This window comes from Heterodontus francisci, chromosome 5 (assembly GCF_036365525.1).
Source record: "Heterodontus francisci isolate sHetFra1 chromosome 5, sHetFra1.hap1, whole genome shotgun sequence".
Classification (NCBI taxonomy): domain Eukaryota; kingdom Metazoa; phylum Chordata; class Chondrichthyes; order Heterodontiformes; family Heterodontidae; genus Heterodontus; species Heterodontus francisci.
This window is the reverse complement of record NC_090375.1, coordinates 30,719,346-30,738,037: the sequence shown is the minus strand read 5'-3', so window position 1 is coordinate 30,738,037 and position 18,692 is coordinate 30,719,346. Positions and strand designations below refer to the sequence as shown.

General features: G+C 45.4%; 1 protein-coding gene across 1 annotated transcript in view; it reads left to right on the top strand.

Annotated features, from left to right (window-relative positions):
* Positions 1-18,692, top strand: part of LOC137369793 (protein THEMIS3-like) — a 63,343-nt gene that overhangs the window by 32,216 nt on the left and 12,435 nt on the right. The window contains exon 3 of the mRNA XM_068031273.1: positions 15,733-16,194. Coding sequence (XP_067887374.1) covers positions 15,733-16,194 — 462 coding nt within the window. The remainder of the gene's footprint in view (positions 1-15,732; positions 16,195-18,692) is intronic.

Sequence of the window (18,692 nt, the reverse complement as noted above, 5' to 3'; positions counted from 1 at the left end):
ATTACGGAGGGAGTGCTGAATTGTTGGAGGTGCTGTATTTTGGATGAGTAGTCTGCCCTCCCAGGTAGATATAAAATATCCCATGGCACTGTTTTGAAGGAGAACAAGGGAGTTATCCCAGATGTCCAGGCCAATATTTGTCCTTCATCTAACATCACAAAAACAGGGGGCTGGATTTTCTAAGTGAAGGCGGGAGACAGCCTGGTTCTGATTTTTTGCTCTGAAAACAGCCACCTCTGGGAAGCTGATTCTGATTTCAATTTTCAAGTGGGAAAGCCCTTAATTGGTACGGAGACTGGTTTCATGTCCTGTTAGAGCCTGTGGGATTGAAAATGGCAGTAGGTCAGATCAAGTCTGGGGCTCTTGTAGACTTCCACGGCAGCCATTGCTGAGGCTGCTGGTTGTCCTGAGGGAGAGATCTGCCTTCCACAACACCAGAGGGAAATGAGATGTCACAGGGGAGCTGGAGGGCTGGCACCCGGGGCAGGGCAGACAGTTGCTTGATGCTGATGATGATTTAATGCTGGAGGCCATGAGGGAGAAGAGGGAGGTCCTCTTCCCGGTGGGTGGCAGGAGGAAGCCACCTCATCATGCAACAGGGGTACCTCTCTGTTCAGAATCATTCCCCTCTTCCTCCTCCTCTCTTAGCTTCTGTTCCTCCCGCGATCAGCTGTCTTCTTCCAGGGCCTCACTGTTGTCAAGGTCCACACAATAACCAAAACCCTTCCAGGAGGATATTGATCGGTGCCACCCAACTGTCCAGGCACCGGAAACCAACTGGCGTTCTCAGTGGTTGATTCTTTCGTCTCTGTGCCTCCATCTGGGACTCACATAGAGGGGTCAGTAGCCATCTCTTCAAGGGATTTTCCTTGTCACCTTGGATCCATCCACGTACTTTGGGGGATGGAGTGAAGATCTGAGGGAGCCTGGATTGGCAGAGGATGAAGGAGTCATGGCAGCTGCGAGTGCACACATAGAGGAAGCTCTTGTTATGGTAAAGGACCATTCGGACGTTGAAGGAGTAGAAGTCCTTTCTGTTGATGGACCTCACTGACCGGTCGCTGGGTGCCTTGATGGCCACCTGGGCACAATGGATGTTTCCCTGCACCTGAAAGAATCCATCGATGGCATAGGAGCATAGAAACATAGAAACATAGGAGCAGGAGTAGGCCATTCAGCCCATCAAGACTGCTCCGCCATTCAATATGATCATGGCTGATCATCCACTTCAATGCCTTGCTGCCACACTATCCCCATATCCCTTTATGTCATTTGAATTTAGAAATCTGTCAATCTCTGCTTTAAACATACTCAATGACTGAGCTTCCACAGCCCTCTGGGGTAGAGAATTCCAAAGATTCACAACCTTATGAGAAAAGAAATTTCTCCTCATCTAGGTCCTAAGTGGCTTCCCACTTATTTTGAAATTGTGTCCCCTGGTTCGAGACTCCCCAACCAGGGGAAACTTCTTAACTGCATCTACCCTGTCTATCCCTTTAAGTATTTTGTAGGTTTCAAAGAGATCGCCTCTCATTCTTCGAAACTCTAGAGAATACAGGCCCAGTTTCCCCAATCTCTCTTCATAGGACAGTCCCGCCATCCCTGGAACAAGTCTGATGAACCTTCATTGCACTCACTCGATAGCAATCATATCCTTCCTAAGGTAAGGGGACCAAAACTGCACACAGTACTTCAGGTGCAGTCTAACCAAGGTTCTATACAATTGAAGCAAGACTTCACTGCTCCTGTACTCAAATCCTTTTGTGATAAAGGCTAACATATCATTAGTCGTCTTAATTGCTTGCTGCACCTGCATGTTAGTGTTCAGTGAATTATTAACGATGACACCCAGGTCCCTTTGTACATCTACACTTTCGAAACTCTTACCATTGAGAAATACTCTGCACATCTATTCCTCCTACCAAAGTGGATAACCTCACATTTTTCCACATTATATTCCATCTGCCATGTTCTTGCCCACTCACTAAGTCTTTCCAAATCCCCTTGAAGCTGCTTTGCATCTTCCTCACAACACACATTCCCACCTGATCTTGTGTCATCTGCGAGCTTGGAAATACTACATTTGGTCCCCACATCCAAATCATTGATATATATTGTGAACAGCTGGGGCCCAAGCACTGATCCCTATGGTACCCCACTAGTCACAGCCTGCCAACGCAAGAATGACCTGTTTATTCCTACTCTCTGTTTTCGGCCTGTTAACCAATCCTTAATCCATGCCAGGATATTACCTCCTCTCCCATGTGCTTTAATTTTGCTAACCAACCTCCTGTGGGGGACTTTATCAAAGGCTATTTGAAAATCCAAATATACAACATCCACCGACTCCCCTTTATCAATTCTGTCAGTAACATCCTCAAAAAACTCCGACATGATTTTCCATTCATAAATTCATGTTGACTGTGCCCAATCAGATCATTATTATCCAAGTGTCCATTTATCACATCCTTTAGAAACATAGAAAAATAGGAGCAGGAGTAGGCCATTTGGCCCTTCGAGCCTGCTCCGCCATTCAATACGATCATGGCTGATCATCCAAAATCAGTAACCTGTTCCCACTTTCTCCCCGTTTCCCTTGATCCCATTAGCCCTAAGAACTATATCTAACTCTTTCTTCAATATATTTAATGACTTGGCCTCAACTGTTTTCTGTGGTAGAGAATTCCACAGGTTCACCACTCTTTGGGTGAAGAAATCTCTCCTCATCTCAGTTCTAAATGGCTTACCCCTTTTCCTTAGATTGTGACCCCTGGTCCTGGACTCCTTGCCATCGGGAACATCCTTCCTGCATCTAGTTTGTCCAGTCCTGTTAGAATTTTGTAGGTTTCTATGAGATCCCCTCTCATTCTTCTAAACTCTAGCGAATACAAGCCTAATTAATCGACCCAATCTCTCTTCAAACGTCAGTCCTGCCATCCCAGGAATCAGTCTGGTGAATCTTGGCTGCACTCCCTCCATAGCAAGAACATCCTTCCTCAGATAAGGAGAACAAAACTGCAGACAATACTCCAGATGTGGTCTCACCAAGGCCTTGTATAATTTCAGCAAGACATCCTTGCTCCTGTACTCGAATCCTCTCGCTATGAAGGCCAAAATACCATTTGCTGAATTAACTGCCTGCTGTACCTGCATGCTTACTTTCAGCAACTGGTGCACAAGGACATCCAGGTCTCGCTGCACCTCCCCCTTTCCCAATCTATCGGCGTTCAGATAATAATCTGCCTTTCTGTTTTTGCCACCAAAGTGGATAACCTCACATTTATCCACATTATACTGAATCTGCCATGTATTTGCCCACTCACTCAACCTGTCCAAGTCACACTGGAGCTTCTCTGCATCCTCCTCACAGCTCACACTCCCACCCAGCTTTGTATCATCTGCATTTTCCAATGACTGATGTAAGGCTAAAAGGTCTCTAATTCCCTGTTTTCTCTCTACCTCCCTTCTTAAATAGTGAGGTGACATTTGCGACCTTCCAATCTACAGGAACTGCTCCAGAATCTATAGAATTTTGGAAGATGATCACCAATGCATCCACTATCTCCATAGCTACCTCTTTCAACACACTCTGGGATGTAGAATATCACGTCCAGGGGACTTATCAACCTTCAGCCCCATTTCTCCAATACAACCCTCTTACTAATACTAATTTCCTTCAATTTGTCATTCTCCCTAATGCCTTGGGATCTCTAATTTTGGGAGATTTGTTTTATCTTCCTCAGTGAAGACAGACACAAAGTAATCATTTAGCTTCTCTGCCATTTCTCTATTCCCCATTATAAATTGTCCTGACTCTGCCTGTAATGGACCCACATTTGTCTTAGCCAAACGTTTCCTTTTTAAATACCTATAGAAGCTTTCATAGTCCATGGTTATATTTTTTGCTGGCTTACATCATATTCTATTCTCCCTTTCTTTATCAGTTTCTTCATCCTCCTTTGCTGTATTCTAAAATTCTCCCAATCCTCAGGTTTACTATTATTTCTGGCAACTTTATCAGCCTTTTCTTTTAATCTTATACAATCCTTAACTTCATTTGTTATCCATGGTTGACTGCCTTTACTTTTGGGGTTTTTGTGCCTTGTAGGAATGTATAGTTGCTGTAAACTATGTAATATTTCTTTAAAGACTATCCATTGCCTATGTACTGTCAGACCTTTTAATGTATTTTTCCAATCTACCTCAGCCAATTTGCCCCTCATACCTTCTTAATTTCCTTTGTTCAAATTTAACACCCTGGCTTCAGATTGAACTACCTCACTTTCAAACGTAATGTAAAAGTCTATCATATTATGGTCACTCATCCCTAAAGGTGCTTTTACAACAAGATTATTAATTAGCCCTTTCTCATTACATAATATTAGATCTAAAATAGCCTGTTCTCTAGTCGTCCGCAACATACTGCACTAGAAAACCATCCCTGACACACTCCAGAAACTAGTCCTCCACAGCATTAGTGCTCATTAGATTTACCCAGTCTATATGCAGATTGAAATCACCCATGATTACTGTTTTACCCATGCTACATGCTTCTCTAATCTCCTGATTAATGCCATGCCCCACACTCCCACTACTGTTTGGTGGCCTTTTAACAACTCCTACCAATGTTTGCTGCCCCTTGTTGTTTCTTAGCTCCACACAAACAGATTCCACATTTTGTTCTTCCGATCTGAGATCCTCACATACTAATGTACTGATCCCATCCCTTATTATCAGCGCAACACCACCTCCTTTTCCTTTTTGCCTGTCCTTCCTAAATGTCAAATATCCTTGAATAGCCATCAAAAACCAATGCCCTCTGTGCCAGCGCAGGCCCATCTGTGTCAAAGTAGGTGTAGTCCCTCCCCTCCTGAAAAGGGCATCGGTGACGTGCCTGCTGGCCGAATGAGATGCCGAGAGATGCCAACTCGGTTTACAGCTGATCCCTGGAATCACTCGGTTGCATTGAAGTTCAGAGCACCTAAGACCTTCATGACTGCAGGTAGGGGACTACCATGGGGGCCATGAGGCCTCAGGTCATTGTGAATCACAGCACACAGGCCAAAACCATCTGCCTGGATAGGCGGAGCCTCCTTCGACACTGGTGCCCTGTCATTTGCAGACAGCTGACATTTGGGCCCAATGTCTTGGGCAATGCTTTCTTCCCCTTGCAGCACCACCCCGCCATCCCCCCCCCACCCCACCCCTCTGTGCTCCTCTGGCCTCCTGCTGTCCAGGAGGTTGCATCTGTTGCAGCTCATCCTGGCTGCTCTGCCCAATGTCAGAGTAGCCTGTTCCCATCTGACTTCTGTCAGCTGGACCTTTGACGCTCACCAGGCCTTTCTGTGCCAACTCAGGCTGCCACTGTGATGTCAGGCCAGCGGACTCACTTCCCTATCCGGTCTCATGGCACTCTCCAATGTAACATTTAACTCCTACGTCTGCAACAATATCCTCAGTGAGACACATCTGAGGTAGCTAAGCTTCATTTGCTGCCTCTGCTTTCGATAAAGCAGCCAATTTCCATTGCCCTCATCTCCCTCCACAATGCTCATGTCCCCACTACCCTGTCTTGTTCGGCCCAGGGCATTTTCCACATTCCCAGCCTTTAAAAATAGCTTCCTGCTTTTGACAAGTCTGTTAATGAGCTCATTAATGAGCTCAACAGGCAATTAATTGAAAGCGGGCACCCAACCCGTTCCCTCCCTGCCCGCTGAAGTTTAAAAATAGCATTGCATTCCGAGATGGCGGGACCCAGTGCCGACCAAAACCGTGGCCTTCAAACCACCCTGGCAAATCTGGCCCAGGTTATCTGGTCATTATCACAATACGGTTTGTGGGATCTTGCTGTATGCAAATTATCTACTGTACTTGCTGTATTACAACAGTGACTGCAATTCAGAAGTGCTTCATTGGTTGTAAAGCTTCAGGAATTCTTGATGTTGTGAAAGGCACTATAAACCTCTTGATGTGAAGGAGGAAAAGGTGATACCAGACCATTCAGTCAGTGTAACACACTCGAATAGGAGATCATTTCTGGGACTCTCTTCAGTCCTCATCCTGCCCCAGTGCCCAGCCACATTCTCCCCCATGTCCAGGCCAATGTTTATCCTTCAACCACTATCACTAAAATAAATTCTCTGGCCATTATCACATTGCTGCTTGCGGGATTTTGCTGTGTCCAATTTGTCTGCCCCATTTCCTACATTACACCAGTAACTACACTTCACAAATACAAGTTACTTCTTTACTTTGAACTGCTGTCACTGTTGCTCTGTGGCTTATACTATATAGGGAATGTAAAGTACAGCACTTTCTTTGTACTTCTTAATCACACCGTTAATAAAGCACTCATTGGTTTGCAAAGCAGCTGCAGAACCAACCATACCAGACTCCCAATTTTTGGCTTTGTGCAATCTCTGGCCTGTGGTCCTCTGCTGCCACCTACTGACATTCTGCAACAATATCAATATTCCAGTGTTAAAAACACTTCACGTTAAATGGGGTCCATTAATATCAGATCTACCCTGTCCATTACTGTAGGAAAACTGGTGTTCCAAAGAAACTATTTTATCCTCTGTACCAGTACATAGAAAAAAAATACTAAGTCCAACGAAAACAGAGGACAACAATACTTCTGATATCACAAAAACTTCTGTAAATTCAGCACTTCAAGCCAAGAAGTTCTCAAAGTAACAATCAACCCTTTCGCCGCAGGGCTTTGTGAACAGGGCAACTTTCCTGCCTGTTACAACAACAAAATCTTGTATTTATATAGTGCCTTTAAAGGTAGTAAAATGTCCCAAGTTGATTCAAAACAGCGTTATCAAACAAAATTAGACACTGAGCCACATAAGGAGATATTAGGGCAGATGATCAAAAGCTTGGTCAAAGAGGTAGGTTTTAAGGAGTGTCTTAAAGAGGAAAGCATGGTAGAGAGGCGACGAGGTTTAAGGAAGGAACTCCAGAGCTTAGGGCCTCAGCAGCTGAAGGCACAGCCACCAACGGTGGCGTGATTAAAATCAGTGATGTGCAAGGGGCCAGAATTGGATGAGTGCAGAGCTGTAGTGCTGGAGGAGGTAACATAGATGGGGAGGGACAATGTCATGGAACATTGACCTCCAACAACCACAACCATCTTCTTTTGTGCAGGGTATGATTCCAGCCAGTAGAGAGTTTATCCCAATTCCCATTAGCTTCAGTTTTACTCGGGTTCCTTGAGGTCACACTCAGTCAAATGCTAACTTGACGTCAAGGGCAGTCACTCTCACTCAGCTCCTTTGTCCATGCTTGGACCAAGTCTGTAATGAGGCCTGGATCCAAGTCCCCCTGCTAGAACTCAAACTGAGCATTGGTGAGCAGGTTATTGGTGAGTAAGTGCGACTTAATAGCACTGTCGATGACACCTTCCGTCACTTTGTTGATGATTGAGAGTAGATTGATGGGACAGTAATTGGCTGGATTGGATTTGTCCTGCTTTTTGTGGACAGGATATACCTGGGCAATTTTCCACATTGTCGGGTGGATGCCAGTGTTGTAGCTATACTGGAACAAGTTGGCTCGGGGTGCAGCTAGTTCTTAAGCACAAGTCTTCAACACTACAGCTGGGAAGTTACCGGAGCCCATAGACTTTTGTGATAATGCTTGGAGCGAATCGAATTGGCTGAAGACTGGCAACTGTGTTGCTGGGGACCGCAGGAGGAGGCCGAGATGGATCATCCACTCGGCACTTCTGACTGAAGATGGCTGGAAATGCTTCAGCCTTGTCTTTTACACTGAAGTGCTGTGTTCCCCCATTACTGGGCGGCACAGTGGCGCAGTGGTTAGCACCGCAGCCTCACAACTCCAGTGACCCGGGTTCAATTCCGGGTACTGCCTGTGTGGAATTTGCAAGTTCTCCCTGTGTTTGCGTGGGTTTCCTCCGGGTGCTCCGGTTTCCTCCCACATGCCAAAGACTTGCAGGTTGATAGGTAAATTGGCCATTAGCAATTGCCCCTAGTATAGGTAGTTTGTAGGGGAAATATAGGGACAGGTGGGGATGTGGTAGGAATATGGGATTAGTGTAGAATTAGTATAAATGGGTGGTTGATGGTCGGCACAGACTCGGTGGGCCGAAGGGCCTGTTTCAGTGCTGTATCTCTAAACTAAACTAAACTAAACTGAGGATGGGAATATTCATGCAGCCTTCTCCTCTGGTTAGTTGTTTAATTGTCCACCACCATTCATGTCTAGATCTGGCAAGAAAACAGAGTTTAGACCTGATACTTTGGATGTGGGATCGCTTAGCTCTGCATATAGCATGCTGCTTCTGCTGTTTAGCATGCATGTAATCCTGTGTTGTAGCTTCACCAGATTGGCATCTCATGTTTATGCATGCCTGCTGCTGCTCCTGGCATGCCCTCCTGCACTCTTCCTCACTCCAGCTTGATGCCTGACCTGCTCAATGTCTGCAGCATTTCTTCTTTTTATTTCAGATTTCTAGCCTTTACAGTATTTTATGTTTTGCTTGAGCTTTATTCTAGGATGGGAATTTCGAGTAATCCGTCCCTTGTCCACAGAAGCCCTAATCCTAACTCTAATCCCAATGCATCATTTATGTGAATATATAGCTGAAGAAACAAAAATTCAGATTATCAAGCCCATTCCTTGTACAGACCATGAACAATCCGTTCTATCATAATGTCAACAACAACTTGCATTTATATTGTGCCTTCAATGTAGTAAAATGTCGTAAGATGTTTCACAGGAGCATTATCAAACAAAATTTTGAACCGAGCTACATATAGAGATATTAGGACAGGTGACCAAAAGTTTTGTCAAACAGGTAGGTTTTGAGGAACATTTTAAAGGAGATGAGAAAGATAGAAAGTTGGAGAGGTTTAGGGTGGGAATTTCAGAGTTTAGGGCTTAGGCAGCTGAAAGCACAGCCACCAATGGGGGAGCGAAGAAAATCAAGGATGTGCAAGAGACCAGAATTGAAGAAGCATAGAGATCTTGAAGGATTGTAGTACTGGAGGTGGTTATAGAGACAGTGAAGTGCAAGGCCAAGGAAGGATTTGAAAACAAGGATGAGAATTTTGTAATTGAGGCACTGTCAGCCCACGGGCCAGTGCAGGTCAGGGAGCACAGGGTTGAATGGGACTTGACGCGAATTAGGATATGGGCAACAGAGTTATGGATGAGCTCAGGTTTACGGAGGGTGCAAGGAGGGTGACCAGCCAGGAGAGCAGTCTGGACGTGTCAAAGGCAACCGAAATGTTTCAGGAAAGACTCAGCAAAGTTTGTTATGCACTCAATGTTTTTTTTTTATTCACTCATGGGATGTGGGCATCGCTGGCCAGGCCATCATTTATTGCCCATCCCGATTTGCCCTTGGGAAGGTGGTGGTGAGCTGCCTTCTTGAACCGCTGCAGTCCATGTGGGGTAGGTATACCCACAGTGCTGTTAGGAAGGGAGTTCCAGGATTTTGACCCAGCGACAGTGAAGGAAGGCGATATAGTTCCAAGTCAGGATGGTGTGTGACTTGGAGGGGAACTTGCAGGTGGTGGTGTTCCCATGCATCTGCTGCCCTTGTCCTTCTAGTTGGTAGAGGTCGCGGGTTTGGAAAGTGCTGTCTAAGGAGCCTTGGTGCGTTGCTGCAATGCATCTTGTAGATGGTACACACTGCTGTCACTGTGCATCAGTGGTGGAGGGAGTGAATGTTTGTAGACGGGGTGCCAATCACGCAGCTACTTTGTCCTGGATGGTGTCGAGATTCTTGACTGTTGTTGGAGCTGCACCCATCCAAGCAAGTGGAGAGTATTCCATCACATTCCTGACTTGTACCTTGGAGATGGTGGACAGACTTTGGGGAGTCAGGATTCCGAACCTCTGACCTGCTCTTGTAGCCACGGTATTTATATGGCAACTCCAGTTCAGTTTCTGGTCAATGGTAGCCCCTAGGATGTTGACAGTAGGGGATTCAGCGATGGTAATGCCATTAAATGTCAAGGGGAGATGCTAAGATTCTCTCTTGTTGGAGATGGTCATTGCCTGGCATTTGCGTGGCGCGAATGTTATCATTCTTGCCACTTATCAGCCCAAGCCTGGATATTGTCCAGGTCTTGCTGCATTTCGACAAGGACTGCTTCAGTATCTGAGGAGTTGTGAATGGTGCTGAACATTGTGCAATCATCAGCGAACATCCCCACTTCTGACCTTATGATTGAAGGAAGGTCATTGATGAAGGTTCTGAAGATGGTTGGGCCTAGGACACTACCCTGAGGAACTCCTGCAGTCATGTCCTGGAGCTCAGATGATTGACCTCCAACAACAACAACCATCTTCCTTTGCGCTAGGTATGACTCCAGCCAGTGGAGAGTTTCCCCCCTGATTCCCATTGACTTCAGTTTTACGAGGGCTCCTGGATGCGATACTCGGTCTAATGCTGCCTTGATGTTAAGGGCAGTCACTCTCACCTCACCTCATGTTTTTTTTTAATTCATTCATGGCATGTGGGTGTCACTGGACAGGCCAGCATTTAATGCACATCTCTAATTACCCTTGAGAAGGTGGTGGTGAGCTGCCTTCTTGAACCGCTGCAGTCCATTTCGGGTAGGTCTACCCACAGTGCTGTTAGGAAGGGAGTTCCAGGATTTTGACCCAGCGACAGTGAAGGAAGGCGATATAGTTCCAAGTCAGGATGGTGTGTGACTTGGAGAGGAACTTGCAGGTGATGGTGTTCCCATGCATTTGCTGCCCTTATTCTTCTAGTTGGTAGAGGTTACGGGTTTGGAAGGTGCTGTCTAAGGAGCCTTGGTGCATTGCTGCAGTGCATCTTGTAGATGGTACATACTGCTGCCACTGTGCGTCAGTGGTGGAGGGAGTGAATGTTTGTAGATGGGGTGCCAATCAAGTGGGCTGCTTGCTCCTGGATGGTGTCGAGCTTCTTGAGTGTTGTTGGAGCTGCACTCATCCAGGCAAGTGGAGAGTATTCCATCACACTCCTGACTTGTGTCTTGTAGATGGTGGACAGGATTTGGGGAGTCAGGAGGTGAGTTACTCGCCTCAGGATTCCTAGCCTCTGACCTGCTCTTGTAGCCAAGGTATTTATATGGCTACTCCAGTTCAGTTTCTGGTCAATGGTAGCCCCTAGGATGTTGATACTGGGGGATTCAGCAATAGTAATGCCATTGAATGTCAAGGGGAGATGGTTAGATTCTCTCTTGTTGGAGATGGTCATTGCCTGGCACTTGCGTGGCGCGAATGTTACCTGCCACTCATCAGCCCAAGCCTGGATGTTGTCCAGGTCTTGCTGCATTTCTACACGGACTGCTTCAGTATCTGAGGAGTCACGAATGGTGCTGAACATTGTGCAATCAGCAGCGACCATCCCCAGTTCTGACCTTATGACTGAAGGAAGATCATTGATGAAGCAGCAGAAGATGGTTGGGCCCAGGACACTACCCTGAGGAACTCCTGCAGTGATGCCCTGGAGCTCAGATGATTGACCTCCAACATCCACAACCATCTTCCTTTGCGCTAGGTATGACTCCAGCCAGCGGAGGGTTTTCCCCCTGATACCCATTGACCTCAGTTTTGCTAGGGCTCCTTGATGCCATACTCGGTCAAATGCTGCCTTGATGTCAAGGGCAGTCACTCTCACCTCACCTCTTGAGTTCAGCTCTTTCGTCCAAGTTTGAACCAAGGCTGTAATGAGGTCAGGAGCTGATTGGCCATGGCGGAACCCAAACTATAGCATCACTGAGCAGGTTATTGCTAAGCAAGTGTTGCTTGATGCCACTGTTGATGACACCTTCCATCACTTTACTGATGATTGAGAGTAGGCTGATTGGGTGGTAATTGGCCGGGTTGGACTTGTCCTGCTTTTTGTGCATAGGACATACCTGGGCAATTTTCCACATTGCAGAGTCGATGCCAGTGTTGTAGCTGTACTGGAATAGCTTGGCCAGGGACGTGGCATGTTCTGGAGCACAGGTCTTCAGTACTATTGCTGGAATATTGTCAGGGCCCATAGCTTTTGCAGTATCCAGTGCCTTCAGTCGTTTCTTGATATCACGCAGAGTGAATCGAATTGGCTGAAGTCTGGCATCTGTAATGCTGGGGACTTCAGGAGGAGGACGAGATGGATCATCAGCTCAACACTTCTGGCTGAAAATTGTTGCAAATGTTTCAGCCTTATCTTTCTCACTGATGTGCTGGGCTCCCCCATCATTGAGGATGAGGATATTTGTGGAGCCACCTCCTCCAGTTAGTTGTTTAATTGTCCACAACCATTCACGGCTGGATGTGGCAGGACTGCAGAGCTTAGATCTGATCCGTTGGTTATGGGATCGCTTAGCTCTGTCTATTGCATGCTGCTTACACAGTTTGGCACGCAGATAGTCCTGTGTTGTAGCTTCACCAGGTTGACACCTCATTTTGAGGTATGCCTGGTGCTGCTCCTAGCATGCCCCCCTGCACTCTTCATTGAACCAGGGTTGGTCTCCTGGTTTGATGGTAATGGTAGAGTGGGGGACATGCCGGGCCATGAGGTTCCAGATTGTGGTTGAGTACAATTCTGCTGCTGCTGATGGCCCACAGCGCCTCATGGATGCCCAGTTTTGCATTGCTAGGTCTGTTCGAAATCTATCCCATTTAGCATGGTGATAGTGCCAATGGACGGTATCCTCAATATGAAGGCGGGACTTCGTCTCCACAAGGACTGTGCGTTGGTCACTCCAGCAATACTGTCATGGACAGATGCATCTGCGGCAGGCAGATTGGTGAGGACAAGGTCAAGTATGTTTTCCCCTCTTGTTGGTTCCCTCACCACCTGCTGCCTACCCAGTCTAGCCGATATGTCCTTTAGGACTCGGCCAGCTCGGTCAGTAGTGGTGCTACCGAGCCACTCTTGGTGATGGACATTGAAGTCCCCCACCCAGAGTACATTTGTGCCCTCGCCACCCTCAGTGCTTCCTCCAAGTGTTGATCAACATGGAGGGGTACTGACTCATCAGCTGAGGGAGGGCAGTCGGTGGTAATCAGCAGGAGGTTTCCTTGTCCATGTTTGATCTGATGCCATGAGACTTCATGGGGTCCGGAGTTGATGTTGAGGACTCCCAGGAAAACTGTCTCCCTACTGTATACCACTTTGCCACCACCTCTGGTGGGTCTGTCCTGCTGGTGGGACAGGACATACCCGAGGATGGTGATGGTGATGGCAGTGTCTGGGACATTGTCTATAAGGTATGATTCCGTGAGTATGACTATGTCAGGCTTTTGCTTGACTAGTCTGTGGAACAGCTCTCCCAACTTTGGCACAAGCCCCCAGATGTTACTAAGCAGTAGTTTGCAGGGTCGACAGGGCTGGGTTTGCCGTTGTCGTTTCCGGTGCCTAGGTCGATGCCGGGTGGTCCATCCGGTTTCATTCCCTTTTATTGACTTCGTAGCGGTTAGATACAACTGAGTGGCTTGCTAGGCCATTTCAGAGGGCATGTAAAAGTCAACCACATTGCTGTGGTTGGAGTCACAGGTAGGCCAGACCAGGTAAGGACAGCAGATTTCCTTCCCTAGAGGGGAAGGAAATTTCATGAACCAGATGGGGTTTTATAACAATCGACAATGGTTTCATGGCCATCATTAGACTAGCTTTTTTAATTCCAGACTTATTAATTGAATTCAAATTGCATCTTCTGCTGTGGTGAGATTTGAACCCATGTCCCCAGAGCAATACCTGGGTCTCTGGGTTACTAGTCCAGTGACAATACCGCTATGCCACCGCCTCCCCTTTGTGATGTGAAAGATACATCAAACAAAACTCCTAATAACTACCTGCTGCATTGTACACTCTCAGCCAGATGCCTTTATTGGTGAAATTTGCAGTCAATACAGGAAATATCATAAAGTAGATTTTATGAATTTTAGATTTTACAGAAGGAAAATTGTGTGGGGCATGCTGAGCACCAAGTTTTTGATATACACTCTCATTGTGTGAAGTTGTCCCTCAGAAGCACAAATTCATAAAATCCACCTCCATGTGCCATAGAGAATCTAGTTATTGCAATTTGAACCTAGCTGTTCACCATGGAATCTTGCATTCACACGATACAATTACTTTCGAGTAACCTTACATCACATGGAACTGTGTTACATTTGACAGAATTAACCCTCCTCCAATACTCATTGTCCACGAATGTAAAATAATCCCATAACCCCTTAGATGAAGTGTAATGGGATTAATGGAGCTAGCAACAGTGATGGAAGGAGTCGTCAGCAATGCTATCAAGCGGCACTTGCTCAGCAATAACCTGCATACTGACGCTCAGTTTGGGTTTTTCTAGGGCCACTCAACTCCTGACCTCATTACAGCCTTGGTCCAAACATGGACAAAAGAGCAGAACTCCAGAGGTGAGGTGAGCTGAGAGCCTTTTACACTATGGCACCATTTGACCAAGTATGGCAGCAAGGAGCCCTAGCAAAACTGGAGTCAATGGGAATCAGGGAGAAAACTCTCCAGTGGTTGGAGTCGTACCTAGCACAAAGGAAGATGGTTGTGGTTGTTGGAGGTAAATCATCTCAGTCCCCAGACATCACTGCAGGAGTTCCTCAGGACAGTGTCCTAAGCCCAACCATCTTCAGCTGCTTCATCAATGACCTTCCCTCCATCATAAGGTCAGAAGTGGGGATGTTTGCTAATGCTTGCACAATGTTCAGCGCCATTCACAACTCCTCAGATAATGAAGCAGCTCATGCCCATATGTAACAAGACCTGGACAACATCCAGGCTTAGGCTGATAAGTGGCAAGTAACATTCGCACCATGCAAGTGCCAGGCAATCTCAAACAAGAGATAATCTAACCATCGCCCCTTGATATTCCATGGCATTACCATCGCTGAATCCCCCACTATCAACATCCTGGGGGTCACCATTGACCAGAAACTGAACTGGAGTGGCCACATAAATGGTGTGGCCTTAACAGCAGGTCAGAAGCTGGGAATTCAGTGGTGAGTAAGTCACCTTCTGTCTCCCTAATGCCTGTCCACGGCACAAGTCAGGAATGTGATGGAATACTCTCCATTTGCCTAAATGTCTGCAGCTCCAACAACAATCAAGAAGCTCGATGCCATCCAGGAAAAAGCAGCTGCTTGATTGGCACCCTATCCACCATCATCAACATTTACTCCCTCCACCACCGACGCACAATGGCAACAGTGTATACCATCTACAAGATGCACTGCAGCAATGCACCAAGGCTCCTTTGACAGCACCTTCCAACCCGCGACCTCTACCATCTGGAAGGACAAGGGCAGTAGATGCATGGGACCACCACCACCTGCAAGTTCCCTCCAAGTCACCATTGTGACTTGGAACAATATCGCCGTTCCTTCACTGTAACTGGATCAAAATCCTGGAATTCCCTTCCTAATATCACTGTTGGTGTACCTATACCTCAAGGACTGCAGTAGTTAAAGAAGGCAGCTCACCACCACCTTCTCAAGGGCAATTAGGGATGGGCAATAAATACTGGCCTAGCCAGCGGCGCCCACATCCCATGAACAAATGAAAAAAAAGTCACTGTCACTGTCTGCAGAAAAGGAGGTATGGATGGGGTGAAGGAGGGTGTGGTGGGTTGGGGTGCAGAATAGGAGCAGAAATTGGAGAGATATTTCTTTATATCCCATTCTTGTTACTTTTTATATGGGAATCTAAACAACACTGGCTGCTTTTAATTGCTTTACTTTCTGTTTTAGGAGTATTCCTGCTCATTCCAGATCCAGATACTTATGAGACTGTGGGCCATCTGGTAAACTGCGTCAAGATAGGGGATAAGAGGGAAGAACAGCCAAGATTCCAGAACCAGGTTGAAATTTCCTTGGCTGGAGGCAGCATTAATAAAGGTGAAAAGTTGGCATTACTTGGAATCGAGGAAGGAGTCAATGGAAAGATGCTGAAATGTCAACTCATGAAAACAAAAAATAATCCAGTCGTACATCTACCAATGAACTGTACAGGGATGTTCCAAGAATGTCATGATGACAACTACTACACACTTGACAAAATACTAGCATGGAAGATTTCAGTAGGCCGTAGCTGTATTGTAAAGCCTGTGATGGAAATCCCATCATTCAACGAAAGCTTCTCCATTTTTCCAGAAGATTTCAGCAGCCAACTAGTCCTTCAACCCCGCTATTCTGTCAAAGCAATACTTGAAGGTAGGTGATGGTGTATCATTTATCCATACTGAGCTTAGATTTTCTGATATAGTTTATACCTGAAACAGGTTTCAGCAATGGCACAAATAAAAGTGTGTTCAATGCTCTTAATTTTCCAAAGTTAGTATTTTAATCTGAATGATGCGTAATTCTAGCTCCATGGAGAGGTCACTCCATAGCTGCTTCACAAACCACTGACCACCTCCAGGCGCGGAGATAAGGAGGCCCAAAAGAAAGAAGAAGAAGAAGAAGATTTGGGTGTGTGAAGGGGGAGCTATGTGGTAGGAGTAACAGCAGGTACACACAGAGCACTTTTCTTGCATTTCAGACAGCATTCCCATTGGCAAACCCAATAGTACAGCCTGGAGCATTAAACCAAAAAATGGGTCAATTAGCAAAAAGGGCCTTGAGAACCTAAGTACAACCAGGGAAAAAACCCACAAAATGAAAAAAAGTGGTTAGGAAATGGCAGAAATATTTACCGTATCCTTAAGGTGACCTTCCATGGTCAACTTAAAAAAAAACTTGGGTTTCTTTTGTGTATTTTCCAGGTTCTATTTTTAGTGTCAAAAACCGGGAGTTTTAATATCAAAAACTGGGATAAAACCAGGGAAAGAATGAAACAACAAATCTAGATAAATTTCAAGAAAATTTCAAGAAAACAAAGTTTTTGTTTAGAATAACTTGCAAATTCAAGGAAATGAGCATTTCTTTAAGGTAGACCCTATTGTAAGCAAGAACAGGAGCTTTTTTTTTAGAGATACAGCACTGAAACAGGCCCTTCGGCCCACCGAGTCTGTGCCGACCATCAACCACCCATTTAGACTAATCCTATACTAATTCCATATTCCTACCACATCCCCACCAGTCCCTATATTTCCCTACCACCTACCTATCCTAGGGGTAATTTATAATGGCCAATTTACCTATCAACCTGCAAGTCTTTGGCATGTGGGAGGAAACCGGAGCACCTGGAGAAAACCCACGCAGACACAGGGAGAACTTGCAAACTCCACACAGGCAGTACCCGGAATTGAACCTGGGTCGCTGGAGCTGTGAGGCTGCAGTGCTAACCACTGCGCCAATTATCTATGTAGCATGAAGTCAAGTACCATGTAACTCTATGCTTCGGTTATTGAAGTGAAAACCAGCTTTCCCACATTAAAGTTTCTTTCCCTTTTTATTCTCTAATAAATAAGAAAAAGTAATTTGCAAATAACTTCCTGATTTGGAGAGTAAAGGTACTAATAAATAGAATTAAAGAATGAACAAGTGGACAGGGATTTTTAAAAACAAGTTTCTTCACTTTAGACACACAGGACAAACCCAGAAGAGAGTAAATACCAAGTTAAAGAACATTTTCTTTCACAAAAAAAAGCAAATAACTGGTTGTGCTCAACCTTGTTGACTGAGAACAAATCTGTTAACCTAACTCTAACTGCTGTGTAAATCTGAACTCCCCCCAAAGTGCTCAAGGTAATTCTCGCCTGAAATGATTTGGCGCTGAAAGTCAGGCTCTAAGATGCCCCGCCATAACATCATAAACCTAACACTTCTTCACCTCAGGATCTAATTTTTAGTGTAAAGACTAAGGGAAATTTGAACTTATTAATTGTAAAATCAGGAGGGAATCATGTTAACCAATTGATCAAACTGAAAAAAAATCCAGGAATATATGACTTTAATGATTTCTAACTTAACATTACTGTGTCCTTTTATGACCTTCCTCATGTTGAGCAACCTCTTACACTGATTCCACAAGTATATGACTTTGAAGTTACATTCTGCACTTGTTTAATATGATGTGAAAAGCAGGACAAATCTAATCTGGCCAATTACTGCTCTATTGGCTTCCTTCCTGTCACAATTAGCACAAATTAAGTGATCCCAATTATAAAAACCTTACCTCTATCACCTCGCAATTCTACTCCTGAATATAAAAACTCTGCCCCTAATTTGTCATTAAATTGGAAATTGCACTCTTCCTGATATATCTTTTACTGCACACAATATTTTAATGAAAATTTTTTGTGCTTCTGGATTTTTCATGTTTACTGATCATGGTCACATCCTTTTTTGCTACATGTAAATGACTTGGATCTTGGAGTACAGAGTAGAATCTCAAAATTTGCTGATGACACCAAACTTGGAGGTGCAGCAACAGTGAGGATGATATGAACCACCTGCAACAGGCCATAGATAGGCTAGTGGAGTGGCAAACAGGTGGCAAATGGAATTTAATACTGCCAAGTGTAAGGTGATGCATTTTAATAGAAGGAATAGGGAGAGGCAATATATACTTAATGGCACAGTTCTAAAGAGTGTGCAGGAACAGAGGAACCTGGGGGTGGATATGCACAGATCTTCGAAGGTGACAGGACACATTGAGAGAGTGGTTAGCAAAGCATATGGGATCTTAGGCTTTATAAATAAAGGTATGGAGTACAAAAGCAGGGAAGTTATGTTGAAACTTTATAAAGCTCCTGTTAGGCCCCAAC